At 51.8% G+C, this 15,893-nt stretch overlaps 1 protein-coding gene across 5 annotated transcripts in view; it reads left to right on the top strand.

The window, feature by feature from the left end:
* Positions 1 to 15,893, top strand: part of si:dkey-183c6.8 (protein O-GlcNAcase) — a 75,639-nt gene that overhangs the window by 36,780 nt on the left and 22,966 nt on the right. For all 5 annotated transcript variants that reach the window (XM_038793164.1, XM_038793163.1, XM_038793165.1 and 2 more), the window contains 4 exons: positions 5,327 to 5,419; positions 6,960 to 7,597; positions 10,213 to 10,387; positions 12,939 to 12,995. In XM_038793164.1, the coding sequence (XP_038649092.1) occupies positions 5,327 to 5,419; positions 6,960 to 7,597; positions 10,213 to 10,387; positions 12,939 to 12,995 (963 nt within the window). The remainder of the gene's footprint in view (positions 1 to 5,326; positions 5,420 to 6,959; positions 7,598 to 10,212; positions 10,388 to 12,938; positions 12,996 to 15,893) is intronic.

A 15,893-nucleotide genomic window follows, 5' to 3' on the forward strand; every position in this document is an offset into this window, starting at 1 on the left:
CACATCCCCACACCTCCCCTACACCTTCTCCCACAGCTCCCCCCACATCCCCACACCTTCCCCCACACCTCCCCCTACACCTTCCCCCACACCACCACACCTCCCCCCACATCCCTACAACTTCCCACATCCCAACACCTCCCCCCGATACCTTCCCCCACATCCCAACACCCACATCTCCCCCAACTCCCCCAACACCTTCCCCCACACTCCCACTCCCCACACCACCCCTACACTTCCGCCCCAAATCTCCCCCCACACTCCCACACCTCCCCACACCCCCCCCACACCCCTACGCCCCCACATCCCTAAACTTTCCCCCATTCCCCCACACCTTTCCCCCCCACCTCCACACCCCCACTCCCCAACACCGGCCCCCACCCCAACACCTTTCCCCACCTCCACTCCTCCATATCTTCCCCCACTCCCTCATACCTTCCCCCACTCTCCCCCATACCTTCCCCCACTCCCCCATACCTTCCCCCACTCCCCCATGCCTTTCCCCACTGCCCCAAACCTTCCCCCACTCCCCCATACCTTCCCCCACGTCCTCCATACCTTCCCCCAATGCACCAAACCTTCCCCCACTCCCCCATACCATCCCCCACTCCCCCATACCTTCCCCCACTCCCCCTTACTTTCCTCACTCCCCCAAATCTTCCCCCACTCCCCCATACCTTCCCCCACTCCCCCATACCTTCCCCACTCCCCCATACCTTCCCCCACTGTCCCATACCTTCCCCCACTCCCCCATACCTTCCCCACTCCCCCATACCTTCCCCCACTCCCCAGACCTTTCCTCATTCCACCATACCTTTCCCCCTCCCCCATACCTTCCACCACTCCCCCCATACCTTCCCCACTCCCCAGACCTTTTCTCACTCCACCATACCTTCCCCCACTCCCCCATACCTTCCCCACTCCCCAGACCTTCCCCCACTCTCCCATTCCTTCCCCCACTCCTCCATACCTTCCCCCATACCTTCCCGCACTCCCCCTTACCTTCCCCCACTCCCCCATACCTTCCCCCACTCCCCCAGACCTTTCCCCACTCCACCATACCTTTCCCCACTCCCCCATACCTTCCCCCACTCCCCAGACCTTTCCCCACTCCACCATACCTTCCCCCACTCCCCCATACCTTCCCCCACTCCCCCATACCTTCCCCCCACTCCCCAGACCTTTCCCCACTCCACCATACCTTCCCCCCCTCCCCCATACCTTCCCCCACTCCCCCATACCTTCCCCCACTCCCCAGACCTTTCCCCACTCCACCATACCTTCCCCCACTCCCCCATACCTCCCCCCACTCTCCCATATCTTCCCCACTCTCCCATATCTTCCCCCACTCCCCCATACCTTCGCCCACTCCCCCATACCTTCCCCCACTCCCCCATACCTTCCCCCACATCCCCAGACCTCCCCCCTACACCTTCCCCCACACCCCCACACTCCCACAGCTCCCCACACCTTACCCCCACCCCCAAACCATCCTCCCCACTCCCCCCACCTTCCCCCACAACCCCACACCTCCCTCAAACCCCCACCCCTCCCCCACATCTTCCTCCCCACTCCCCCAAACCTCCCCCCACCTTCTCCCACAACCCCACACCTCCCTTAAATCCCCACACCTCCCCCACCTTCCCCCACATCCCCCACCCTCCCCTACACCTTCTCCCACAGCTCCCCCACATCCCCACACCTTCCCCCACACCTCCCCCTACACCTTCCCCACACCACCACACCTCCCCCCACATCCCTACAACTTCCCCACATCCCAACACCTCCCCCCGATACCTTCCCCCACATCCCAACACCCACATCTCCCCCAACTCCCCCAACACCTTCCCCCACACCACCCCTACACTTCCGCCCCAAATCTCCCCCCACACTCCCACACCTCCCCACACACCCCCCACACCCCTACGCCCCCACATCCCTAAACTTTCCCCCATTCCCCCACACCTTTCCCCCCCACCTCCACACCCCCACTCCCCAACACCGGCCCCCACCCCAACACCTTTCCCCACCTCCACTCCTCCATATCTTCCCCCACTCCCTCATACCTTCCCCCACTCCCCCATACCTTCCCCCACTCCCCCATACCTTCCCCCACTCCCCATGCCTTTCCCCACTGCCCCAAACCTTCCCCCACTCCCCCATACCTTCCCCCAATCCTCCATACCTTCCCCCCATGCACCAACCTTCCCCCACATCCCCCATACCATCCCCACTCCCCCATACCTTCCCCCACTCCCCCGTACTTTCCCTTCACGTCCCCACCAAATCTTCCCCCCACTCCCCCATACCTTCCCCCACTCCCCCATACCTTCCCACTCCCCCATACCTTCCCCCACTGTCCATACCTTCCCCCACTCCCCCATACCTTCCCCACTCCCCCATACCTTCCCCCACTCCCCAGACCTTTCCTCATTCCACCATACCTTTCCCCACTCCCCCATACCTTCCCCACTCCCCCATACCTTCCCCCACTCCCCAGACCTTTTCTCACTCCACCATACCTTCCCCCACTCCCCCATACCTTCCCCCACTCCCCAGACCTTCCCCCACTCTCCCATTCCTTCCCCCACTCCTCCATACCTTCCCCCATACCTTCCCGCACTCCACCCCATTACCTTCCCCCACTCCCCATACCTTCCCCCCCTCCCCCAGACCTTTCCCCACTCCCCCTACCTCCCCCACTCCCCCATACCTTCCCCACTCCCCCAGACCTTTCCCCACTCCACCATACCTTCCCCCACTCCCCCATACCTTCCCCCACTCCCCAGACCTTTCCCCACTCCGCCATACCTTCCCCCACTCCCCAGACCTGTCCCCACTCCACCATACCTTCCCCCACTCCCCCATACCTTCCCCCACTCCCCAGACCTTTCCCCACTCCACCATACCTTCCCCCACTCCCCCATACCTCCCCCCACTCTCCCATATCTTCCCCCACTCCCCCATACCTTCCCCCACTCCCCCATACCTTCCCACACTCCCCAGACCTTTCCCCACTCCACCATACCTTTCCCCACTCCCCCATATCTTCCCCCAATCCCCCACACCTTCACCCACTCCCCCTCACCCCTACTCCTCTCCTCCACTGTCATCCATCCCACCCCGAGCCTGTCCTGCTCCTATAAAGGTTTTTTATTCATTCTCTGTCTGTGGGCATTTGTGGCAAAGCTCTCACTTATTGCCACCTTTGTTGAATGTGCTGATGTGCCACCTTTGAGAATAATGGGCGGGATTCTTCGACCCCCCGCCGGGTCGGAGGATCGCCGGGGGGCGGCGTGCATCCCTCGCCTGCCAGCCACCGAATTCTCCGGCACCGGAGGTTTGGCGGGGGTGGGAATCGCACTGCGCAGGGTTACCCCTCTTGGTGAGAGAGGAGGCTTTCAGGCCTACACTGGGAAATGCTGGCTAGCTTCTTCCCCTAAAGGACATTTTCTTTATTCATTAAAGGGATGTGGGTATCATTAGGTAGGCCAGCATTTATTGCCCATCCCTAATTGACCTCGCGAAGGTGGTGGTGAGCTGCCTTCTTGAACCCTGCAGTCCATGTGGTGTAGGTACACCCACTGTGCTGTTAGGGAGGGCATTCCTGGATTTTGACCCAGCAACAGTAAAGAAATGGCGATATATTTCCAAGTCAGGATGGTCAGTGGCTTGGAAGGAAGTGACCTTTACCGAGAACAACCTTTTAATTTCTCCTTGAACCAAATTCCAATTGAGATTTGTACTTGCGTTTCCTGGATTATTAGTGAGTGACCAATCAAAGAACAAACAAAGAACAAAGAAAAGTAGAGCACAGGAACAGGCCCTTCGGGCCTCCAAGCCTGTGCCGACCATGCTGCCCGTCTAAACTAAAATGTTCTACACTTCCGAGGTCCGTATCCCTCTATTCCCATCCTATTCATGTATTTGTCAAGATGCCCCTTAAATGTCACTATCGTCCCAGCTTCCACCACCTCCTCCGGCAGCGAGTTCCAGGCACCCACTAGCCTCTGTGTAAAAAACGTGCCTCGTACATCTCCTCTAAACCTTGCCCCTCGCACCTTAAACCTATGCCCCCTAGTAATTGACCCCTCTACCCTGGGGAAAAGCCTCTGACTATCCACTCTGTCTATGCCCCTCATAATTTTGTAGACCTCTATCAGGCCGCCCCTCAATGTCAGTCATTCCAGTGAGAACAAACCAAGTTTATTCAACCGCTCCTCATAGCTAACACCCTCCATACCAGGCAACATTCTGGTAAATCTGTTCTGCACCCTCTCTAAAGCCTCCACATCCTTCTGGTAGTGTGGCGACCAGAATTGAACACTATACTCCAAGTGTGGCCTAACTAAGGTTCGATACAGCTGCAACATGACTTGCCAATTTTTATACTCAATGCCCTGGCCAATGAAGGCAAGCATGCCGTATGCCTTCTTGACTACCTTCTCCACCTGTGTTGCCCCTTTCAGTGACCTGTGGACCTGTACACGTAGATCTCTCTGACTGTCAATACTCTTGAGGATTCTACCATTCACTGTATATTCCCTTCCTGCGTTAGACCTTCCAAAATGCATTACCTCACATTTGTCCGGATTAAACTCCATCTGCCATCTCTCCGCCCAAGTCTCCAAACGATCTAAATCCTGCTGTATCCTCTGACAGTCCTCATCGCTATCCGCAATTCCACCAACCTTTGTGTCGTTTGCAAACTTACTAATCAGACCAGTCACATTTTCCTCCAAATCATTTATATATACTACGAACAGCAAAGATCCCAGCACTGATCCCTGCGGAACACCACTAGTCACAGCCCTCCAATCAGAAAAGCACCCTTCCACTGCTACTCCCTGCCTTCTATAACCTAGCCAGTTCTGTATCCACCTTGCCAGCTCACCTCTGATCCCATGTGACTTCACCTTTTGTACCAGTCTGCCATGAGGGACCTTGTCAAAGGCCTTACTGAAGTCCATATAGACAACATCCACTGCCCTACCTGCATCAATCATCTTTGTGACCTCCTCGAAAAACTCTATCAAGTTAGTGAGACACCACCTCCCCTTCACAAAACCGTGCTGCCTCTCGCCAATACGTCCACTTGCTTCCAAATGGGAGTAGATCCTGTCTCAAATTCCTCAAGCTCTGTGAGGTACTGGGAAATCTGGACTTATCGATCCTGCCAGAGACCCACGAGGCAGCAGGTTGTTTGGATGCATTCCAACTTCCCAATAACCACCTTCCCGGGACAGTGCTGAGGATGAGGGAGTAGGGGAAGGTTCCGCTCGGGTGAGACATTCTAACAGGGAGATTTACTGTTGAATCATTCCAGGTGATGAGTCATGCAGGCCGTACTGTCCCAACGAAGCCTTAAACCTGGCCCTGGCTGACTGGGTGAAGGAGGTGAACAGACCTCTGTGTCCAAGTGAGTGAATTTGTGTGTGTGTAAGCGTATGTGTGTGTGTTTTATAACCTCCCTTTCTATAGAGAAGGAACTTGCATCTAATGTCTTTCCATGCATTCTTGGGAATGAGGGGTAGTAATCATGCTTCAACGATGCAAAGCCCTCGTCAGACCACTCCTGGAATAAATACATTTTGGGAACCAGGGGCTGGATTCTCCACCCCCCCCGTCCCCGACGGCGAAATCGCATTCGACGACAGGGCGGAGAATCCGTTTTCGCTTACGAAATCGGGACCGGCGCCAGGTTTGCAATTTTCCACCACCCCCCCCCATGCTCCACGCCGAATATTCATGGCCTCAGGCCATTGCCTAAAGCCCGCCCCGCGATGCTCCGTTGCCAGCAGGCCGAATTCCCGACGCCGTGGTTCTAACATGGTCCCATTGTCCGTGACCCTCGCGTGGCGGCTGCGGACTCAATCCGGGGCCGCCACAGTTGGGGGAGGACCGATCGGCGGGCTGGGGGGGGCTTCATTCGGGGCTGGGGGCTACGTGTGCAGGCGGTCCGGGGCGGGCGAGCGGCCGATGCGGGACACTATTTTGCCCGTCCAAGACCACGGGCTGAGTCCGCCCTGGAGCATGGCGCGACCGCTGGAGGCCGCCGTCGTGCGGAAGCACGGCCTCTGACCCGGAAGTGTGGGGGGCTGTATTGGCAGCTAGAGCTGCGAGCTCCAGGATGGCTCCCTGCTAACCCCCAAAGTCCCAAAAACGGAGAATTCAACCCCACATCTCAGACATGACAGATTGGTCTTGGGAACTGTACTATTTAGGCTTATTTGGAAGACAGGAACATAGATCATAGGAACAGGAGTAGGCCAATCAGCCCCTTGATCCTGCTCTACCATTCAATGAGATAATGGCTGATCTGTGGCCTACACCATATACCTGTTGTTGGCCCATATCGCAGATTAAGGGGTAATTTGCTCATGATATGGGGGGATCCAATAGCGTAGACTGAAAGAAGCTATTTGGTTGAGGAGTCTGGGACGGGGGACATAGTCTCAAAATTAGAGTTCAATGTTTCAGGAATGGAAGTAGGAAATACTTTGACTCACAGAGCGTTCAATAAAGGTATCATTGGGTTGAGGTTAGCAGAGGGAAAACGAACAAAAATAGTTGATTGGCGAAGTGTCAATTTGCGTGGGATGAGAAATTATCTGTTCTGGGTAAATTTCAGTTGAAGGTGGCAGGTAAAACTGGAATGGAACAATGGAAATGGTTTGGATTCAGTCGGTGGGGCAGAAGGGGGATGGGAGAAGTAGGGCAGACAAAACCAAAGCTCCCTGGATGACAAGAGAGATAGAGAGTAAGATGGCGCAGAAAAAATACGGTTGATGTCAGGTGGATGATGCAGTGATAAAGGAAATGAGAGGCAAAGAGAGAGTATGAGGAAAGATTGGCAGCTAACATAAAAAAGAAGCCAAGAAATTTATTTTCAGCTTAGGGTCGGGAACCCAGTGTGAAGGATGGTGAGATTAATTCCCTTTAATTGGCCTTGTCCACAGGTAGACAGCTGCTTAAGGAAGAAGTGGAGGGACAGCTCAGGGGCAAACTCTCCAATGTGGTCCCCCAGAATGGGAATATCGAACCAACGGCTGAGAAGCCATGTACGAGCACCACTGACTTACTGCCTCAGTGCAGCCCATCGAAAGAGGGCAAGGCAGGAGATGTCCCTTCACGGCGTGAGCAGATCCATGAGAGGCCAGAGACGGGCACTGCCCATCGATCAGTGAAAGAGGAGGCAGAGAGCGGAAAGACCCAACCTTCCAGGCCTGGGGACTCTGAGAAAGATAGCCCCTTGTCAGCTCCTGAGAAACGGGGAGCAGAGAGAGTAAGAGCCGGTGACCTCGACCGCACAAAGCCTTTAAGCGGGCCGTCTGCTGGCAAGGAGGGCTGTGGAGTGACGGAGCCGGATGGGGCTGAGGGTGATCCAGAGCGGGGTGAAGGCGAGGGTCGTGTTTCTCTCACAGGAAGGACGCTGCTCCTCACGGGCGCCATGACACTGGCTGACTTGCGGTTGATGGCGGACCTGTTTCACTTGCCCTATGAGCACGGGGAAGAGACGGCTGGCCTTCTCCGCGAGCTTCACTGGCTCAAAACCTACAGTGACTTTGTGAGTGTCTCCAAGGTGGAGTCGAAGAAGGTAAGCCAGGAAAATGGAGGCTGGGGGGTGGAGAGGGGTGAAGTTGGGTGGCAGAATTGAGGCAAGTCGAGGGAATCTTACAGGACAGAGAGGAGGCCATTCAGCCCATTTTACCTGTGCTGACCCTTTGAACAATCCAATTAGTCCCACTTCTCGTACCTTCTCCTCACAGCTCTACAATTCTTTTCCGTTTTAATATTCATCCAATTCCCATTTATGGAATCTGCATCCACCTCCCTTCCCGGCAGTACGTTCCAGGTAATAGCATCTCGCTGCAAGCAATGACTGCCCCTCATCTGACCTCTGCCAATCATTTTAAACCTAGTCATGAATCTCATTAATATATTAAATTGGCCGTCCTGCCTGAGGAACGGATGCTAATTGCCCATCCTTCAACATACCTTTGTTAAGGGGAAGTGCACTTTGGGGGTTGAAATGGGGTTTCCCATTTTTACCTCGCTGCCTGTATGCTGCTGTTCCAGGGCAATTTACTCAGTACTTCCATCTGAAGCCTGACCAGAGAACTTTAGAATAACCTTTTTATTCTCTCAGTTGAGACACAGGTGGGTAGGGACCATTTCGAAGGGAGGGTTCAGTGGAGTTGCAGTCATGACATTAATGTTTCTAAGCACCGGGAGCCATTACTGACAGCTGTCTTCTTATTGCCTTTAACACTAACACTGTCATAAGTCCTTAATAATCTTTATTATTGTCACAAGTAGGCTTACATCAACACTTCAATGAAGTTACTGTGAAAAACCCCGAGTCGCCACATTCCGGCACCTGTTGGGGTACACAGAGGGAGAATTGAGAATGTCCAATTCACGTAACAGCACGTCTTTCAGGACTTGTGGGAGGAAACCAGAGCACCCGGAGGAGACCCACGCAGACACAGGGAGAAGGTGCAGACTCCACGCAGAGAGTGACCCAAGCTGGGAATTGAACCCTGGTCCTTGATCTGTGGCACCTCCTCAGAGACTGTACAAGTCTCTGCAGACTATGTAATCCAAATTGTTTAGACGTGTTTGGACAGTGCCTTCCCAACTGCCATGAGTCAGGTGGTATGTCCACCAATCAAACTCCACCTCTTAATCATAGTTGTCCGCCCCCTGTCAGGCCATTCATTGCCCTGACTTTTAATCCAAGGGACATCGAAGGCACTAAAAAAAGAACTAACGAGTAATAACAAAAAAAATTTAGTTTGAAAGAGGAAACTGAGGTGTAGACTAAACACCCGGGGCGGGATTCTCCGGCTGCGCACTCCCAGCCATCAGAAATTCCCGCCCGAGGGAAACGGACCTTTAGATGGGCCTCGTCCCATCCCTGACGATCTTGCGGCGGGTGCGGCCGAAAAATCCAGCCCCCGATAGCCAATATGGAAAACAAAGGGCGAAATCTAGCGGGAATATTTCTGAGTGTCATTTGTGGCAGGTTTCGCTGCCCCCCCGCCCCCCTCCGACAGAGTCACCCTGGCATCCGGGCAACCTGACACTGCCACCCTGGAGTGCTCCTGTCAGCCTGGCAGTGCCAGAGTGCCAATGCCAAGGTGCCAGCTTGGCAGTACCAAGGTGACCAGGTGCCAGAGGGAGAGCCAGGGTGCCACCCTGCTCTGTCCCTGACCAATGGCCTGGGAGAGCCCCCCCCCCCCTTTCCCACCCCCACCGGTGCTGTGACGCTAGGTTCACACTTGTGTGGGCCAGTACTAATTGGTGCCCATGTGACTGCTTGCTCGGGAGCCGGTTAGATCACGGTGGCCGTTTGATAGGGGGTCCTTCCCATTAACAATATGGAAATTGGCCTTAATTAGTGATTATTGGTTTCTCGTCACGTCGCCAGAGTCCCGTAGAGAGAGCGTTTAGCCACATCTTTGCCGGCGCTCGCAGCGCTGAGTTACAACACTATTTCCCAACCCCCCCAGTGTGACCCTGATGTGACCCCCAACCTACCTATAAAAGGATCAGAGGTCATGCACCTCGGGTCCTTCCGTTTGCCTGGGAGACCCCCCACGAGTGTCGTTCTATCCAATCCCATTTTGTGGGGGACCGGTACTGAAGGGCGCTTGCCCGAGGTCTCCCTCGAGGAGATAGATCCCCTCAGGGGACTGCATATTAGAGTGAGGCTAGCTGTCCTGCTCTAATATGCAGATTTGTCAAAAAGTGATCACACTTGGTTTAGATCCAGGTCTACAAAGTAAGAAGTACAATAAAATAATTTTGAATGTTCAATATTGGCTTAAAATCAAGAACAAAGCAGAAATAAAATGCAAAAAATTAGCAGCTACAGGCCTCAGGCCTATAGCTTGATGGATCATTGATTAAGCTGAGATTTTGAGAGTGAGATTGATAGATTGTTGATTTTGGGAAAGTATGGGGGGGGAGGTGAGTTTGATAGATTTTGAGTAACAGGGGAATGGTGGGAGAGTGAGGTTGGTCAATTTTGAGATGGGGGGATAGCGAGGTTGGTAGATATTGAGGAAGAGGAGAGTGGCAGTGGAAGGAGTGAAACTAAAAAGGATGAGGGGTGAAAGATTGGAGGGATGGTGCTGCATGGCAGAGTGAGCTTGTCATGTTGAATATTGTCCCTGGTCTCCACCTCGTCCCATCTTATTTCCACAGGCGGAGGAGTGGAGAGCCCGATCATGTGCCTTCCAGCTCGCCTGTGATAGGATCGTGCAGCTGTACCGACAGTTCATAAGCAGCTCCAACAGGGCAATAGTCTACGACCTTTACCCTTATCTCTGGGACATCAGGAACACGCTACTGGTTGTCAAGGCATTTGTGATGTGGCTGGGTGAGTGAGAGGTTCCACGTGCACCATGCTTGGTGAAGATTAGAAACTGGGCACAGGGAGAGCTCCTGATTGGATTGTGAGATCGAGGGAGTCACTTTTAATGCTGGTCAGGGGAGGTAGTAAACTGATCAGCTTGATTAATCTCTCCAAACGATTGCCAACCAAAGGAACGCACCTGGAAAATTTGATCATTTAATCTAAAGCGGTTACTTCCTTTCTCCATAACCATTTCTATGGACAGCAGGTAGCACAGTGGTTGGCACAGTTACTTCACAGCACCAGGGTCCCAGGTTCGATTCCCGGCTTGGGTCACTGTCTGTGCGGAGTCTGCACGTTCTCCCCGTGTCTGCGTGGGTTTCCTCTGGGTGCTCCGGTTTCCTCCCACAGTCCAAAGATGTGCAGGTTAGGTAGATTGGCCATGCTAAATTGCCCCTTAGTGTCCTAAAAAAAAAGGTTAGGTAGGGTTACTGGGTTACGGGGATGGGGTGGAGGTGTGGGGCGCTCTTTCTAGGGGTGGTGCAGAGTCATGGGTTGAATGGCCTCCTTCTGCACTGTAAATTCTATGATTCTATGATTGGTGCGTGAATCTGTTGTGAACGGATCAATATAACAATAATCGCTTATTGTCACAAGTAGGCTTCAATGAAGTTACTGTGAAAAGCCCCTAGTCACCACATTCTGGCGCCTGCTTGGGGAGGCTGGTACGGGAATTGAAACCGCACTGCTGGCCTTGTTCCGCATTACAAGCCAGCTGTTTAGCCCCCTGTGCGAAACCAGACCCTAACATAATTGGCATTCCAAGGTGATGTGAGCACGCAGTGGAGTATAAATAATGAACAATAGATGGAATCATGTGAGTTTGGCCTTGGTATTCATCTCAAGCCCACAAAGGCACAGAAATCAGAATATAACTTCTTCAGATTTAACAGATTTGGCAAAATAGCTAAAGGGGAGATGGGAATGCACAAATAGTTGTGATCTAGAATGTTCTGAAATGTTGGTGGAAGCAGATTCAATAAGGCCTTTTGAAAAGGAATAATTGTAAGATTATGGAGAAAGAACAGGGTTAATCTCAATTCAGAGCTCGTCAAAGAGCCAGTACAGACACAATGGGGAGTGCGGTGTTGGGGGTAATGTCGCTGGATTAATAATCCAGAGGCCCAGACTAAAGTTCCAGGGACACGTGTTCAAATCTCACCATGGCAGCTGGTGGAATTTAAATTCAGTCAATAAATCTGGATTTAAATTGTCTCAGTAATGGTGACCGTGAAACCCATTGTCATAAAGACCCATCTGCTTCACGAATATCCTTTAGGGAAGGAAATCTGCCCCCCTTACCCGGTCTGGCCTACACGTGACTCCAGACCCACAGCAATGTGGTTGACCTTAACTGCCCGCAGTTTAAAGGGCAATTAGGCGTGGACAACAAATGCTAGCCCAGCCACTGATGTCCACAACCCATGAAAGAATGAAAAAAAAAAATGGGCCTAAATGGGCTGGGTCACTGTCTGTGTGGAGTCTGCACGTCCTCCCTGTGTGTGCGTGGGTTTCCTCCGGGTGCTCCGGTTTCCTCCCACAGTCCAAAGATGTGCGGGTTAGGTGGATTGGCCATGCTAAATTGCCCGTAGTGTAAGGTTAATGGGGGGATTGTTGGGTTACGGGTATACGGGTTACGTGGGTTTAAGTAGGGTGATCATTGCTCGGCACAACATCGAGGGCCGAAGGGCCTGTTCTGTGCTGTACTGTTCTAAAGTTCTAAAGTTCTAATGGCCTCTTTCTGTGGGGTATGACTCTACGTTTTAAGTATTTAAAATAATAATACTTGGGACTTGCATGGATTGACAGCACTGCAGGCCTGAACATAGCTGTTGCGTTAATTCATAGAATCTTAGAATTTACAGTGCAGAAGGAGGCCATTCGGCCTATCGAGTCTGCACCGGCCCTTGGAAAGAACACCCTACCTAAGCCCAGACCTCCACCCTATCCCCGTAACCCACCTAACCCTTTTTGGACATTAAGGTCAATTTAGCTCAGTCAATTCACCAAAACTGCACATCTTTGGACTGTGGGAGGAAACCGGAGCACCCGGAGGAAACCCACGCAAACACGGGGAGAACGTGCAGACTCCACACAGACAGTGATCCAAACCGGGAATCGAACCTGGGACCCTGGAGCTCTGAAGAAACCGTGCTAACCACTGTGCTGCTGTGGTTCATTTTGTAGCCAGTTTAGGAGTAGGAAATCCGACTCTAGCCTTTTACTTAATACCAGATTTTTTACAGAATGCAATGTTTATAAATGCCTGCCTCCTCCCTAACCAGCACCCAAGGGTCTCTCAAAAGTGCTAAAGATACTGAATCAATCAGTGTCTTAACCGTAATGATACAATTAACATTCTGTGGCTGCATGTCAGAAACAACAGATGTTCTTTTATTTAATTCCAATCGTGAGAAAAATTCCTTTGTTGGGTTCACAATCATTCTGGGAAATGTTATGATCTAATTTTGCATGTCTGCAATAAGAACTTGTTAATAATTAACTGTTTCTCTAGATGGCAGAATCGAGAGGGACATTTTCTCATTCAATTCTTGGATGAACTGCTTCCAATGTGAGTATCGGGTTTTAACTGCACAATAACTCTTGTTCTGGCCATAGAATTATGGAATTAACAACAAAATACTATATTTCTATCGCGCCTATAACACAGTCAGGCACTTCACAAGGGTGTTCCCAATCTATTGTTGTCAATGAGTGTTGTGTTTGGTCTTCTATGTCTTGCAAAGGAATCCATTAAACACCTTGACTTGTCCAAACCAGGATCTTTATTGAATCACACGCGTTAAAATATCGATCTGGTACAGAGCAAGTTATCATGGAAGAGATAATGCCAGGAATGCCTACCCTGAAGACGTTATTATGGAGTTTCTTTGTACTCTCTGGAACTACACCTTGCACGACTGTTCACCTGTATGTCTTACCATTTCCGACAACCATCTGCTGATGGCCGGATGTTCCCCATCTCCCTTATATTGGAGCCCCCAGTCATCTGACACACTGTCTTGAGACCGCATGGTGTGTCTGCACCACCACCTACTGGTTGGAGGTCATCCATCTATGATATTGCTGACAGGCATATCACCACAATGAGGAGTCCCGAACAGGAAAGTCAAAAATAGTTTATTTCGTACTCACGCTAGGAAATGTAACTCTCAGTTAAGAAAAGTGTATCCAAAGCAATAGTTCAAATCCCAACGGGACCATCCTGAGCTGTCGGCTCCTTCCTGGGCCGGCTTTTATCTCAGGGATTTAACAAGCCCGCTGTTGGGCTTTCGCCCCTCAATGGGGGAGCTCGTACTCCACCATATCCGTCGGGTCATCCCCATGGGTCGCGTGGGGGCTGTAACACAAACAAAAGTTGACACCAAGCAACCTGTGGAAAAATGGCCAAACGTTGTCACAGAGGTTGCTGCGAATGAGCATCTTTTAAAAGGGGAATGAGAGCTGGAGAGTTTCAGAGAGGGAATTCTGGAAATTAGGGTCTAGACAGCTGAAGGCATGGCTACCAATGGTGGAGCAATCAAAATTGGAGGATGCTGAAGAGGCCAGATTTGGAGGATTGCAGCAATCTCGGAGATTATGCGGGAGGCTGGGCGTACAGAGATATGGAGGTAGCAAGGCCAAGGAGGGATTTTAACACAAGGAGTGGAAGTTCACCCCCCCCTCCCGGCCACCCTGCGCGGCAGAGCCATTGACATCTCTGTTCGCATCAGCAGGACTGGAAGATCCGGCCGCGTGAAGTGCTTTAAATCTGTGGCCAAGGATGAGAATTAAAAAACTGAAGCATTGCCACATCTGGAGTCAATGTAGGTAATTGGACCAGCGGGGTGCAAGTTAAGGTAGCAGAGAGGTGGATGAGTTGATGAACAGTAGAATGTGGAAGGCCGCTCAGGAATTTGTTGGGATAGTCAAGTCTAGAGGTCACAAAGGTGCAGACGAGAGTTTCAGCAGAAGATGAGCTAAGATCTCGATGAAGTCCGATGATACTATGGACCTGTGCATATTAGATAAGGTGTGCTTATCTGGTTAGAAGCTCATTTAGGGCTCAAGTATGCAGTTTTGGTGTCCTTATTTAAGGAAGAATGTAGTTCAGAGACGTTTTACTAGATTGAGACCTGGAATGTGCGGGTTGTCTATGAGGATAGAACAAAGAGAACAAAGAAAAGTACAGCACTGGAACAGGCCCTTCGGCCCTCCAAGCCTGTGCCAATCATGATGCCCTAACTAAAAACAAAACCTTCTGCTCGTACTCGCTCCGTACCCCTCTATTTCCTCCCTATTCCTGTATTCGAAGCTCATATAGATTGGAAAGGCTGGGCTAGTTTCCACTAGAATTTAGAAGCGTGAGGGGTGACGATTGAAGTATACAATGACTTTGATTCTTCGTTCTCGCTGCAGTGAATGGAAATTTGGCTGCGCGCCATATTCTCCGTCCTCACTGGCAGCTGTAGCGGAGGGAACTCACAACGGAGAATCCCGCCTATATCTTGGATGGCATTGACAAGGGATGTAGAAAGGATTCTCCTCTTGTGGATGAGTGCAGAACTGGTTACATTACTGTCTGCGGGGGCTTGCTGTGCACATGCTGCTGCGTTGTTGACTTCACAACAGTGCCTAAAATTCAGCAGTACTTAATTGGCTGTAAGACCACCTGAACTGTCCTGAAAGGCATTATATCAGCTTTTATATTAATGGGGTTCATGAGATTATTGTAAATAGTAAAAATCACCATGCAGGTTGTTAAGACCATGACACCAAGTACTGGTTGCACCTGGGGAGTCGTGTCTGGTGAAATAAAAGGAGTAATATAGCAGCAGTCATTGATCTCAGTAATGGTGACCATGAAGCTATCGCCCGAAAGCCATGAAAACCCATCTGGTTCACTAATGCCCTTGAGGGAAGGAAATCTGCCAGCCTTACCCGGCCTGGCCTACATGTGACTCCAGCCCCATATCAACATGGTTGACTCTTAACTGCCCTCTGAGTTGGTCAAGCAAGCCACTGGAGCCCTGGTTATGATGGACTAATGGCGACAAACAGGATTCAGTTGGATAGGTTTCCACTGCAATGGACGTCTCCCAGGGTCATGTGCACCTCCTCTAGAGGACCCACGGGGATGGCCCGATAGATATCCCCGTGGGGCTCTTGGAATACGAGCTTCCCCGATAACAGGCGGAGGCCCATCAGCTGGTACTGGTAGAAAGGGCCTCATCAAAGCCGGCCCAGATTGGGACCGGCATGATTGGAAGTCCCGGTTGGGACCTTTGTGCTGTGAGCCGCATTGCGGCCTTTTCTTTTGGCTTAAAATAAACTGCCGTTTATATTCACCTTCTGGGACCTCCTGAGCTATTATAGTTTTTATTTCCTTCCTTGCACCAATATCTTTGCCTTTCACCATCATCCTTTCTCTCATCAATCTCTCCTATCTTCCATCTGATTCCAAACCTTC

This window comes from Scyliorhinus canicula, chromosome 3, assembly GCF_902713615.1.
Source record: "Scyliorhinus canicula chromosome 3, sScyCan1.1, whole genome shotgun sequence".
In the NCBI taxonomy this organism is placed as follows: Eukaryota; Metazoa; Chordata; class Chondrichthyes; order Carcharhiniformes; family Scyliorhinidae; genus Scyliorhinus; species Scyliorhinus canicula.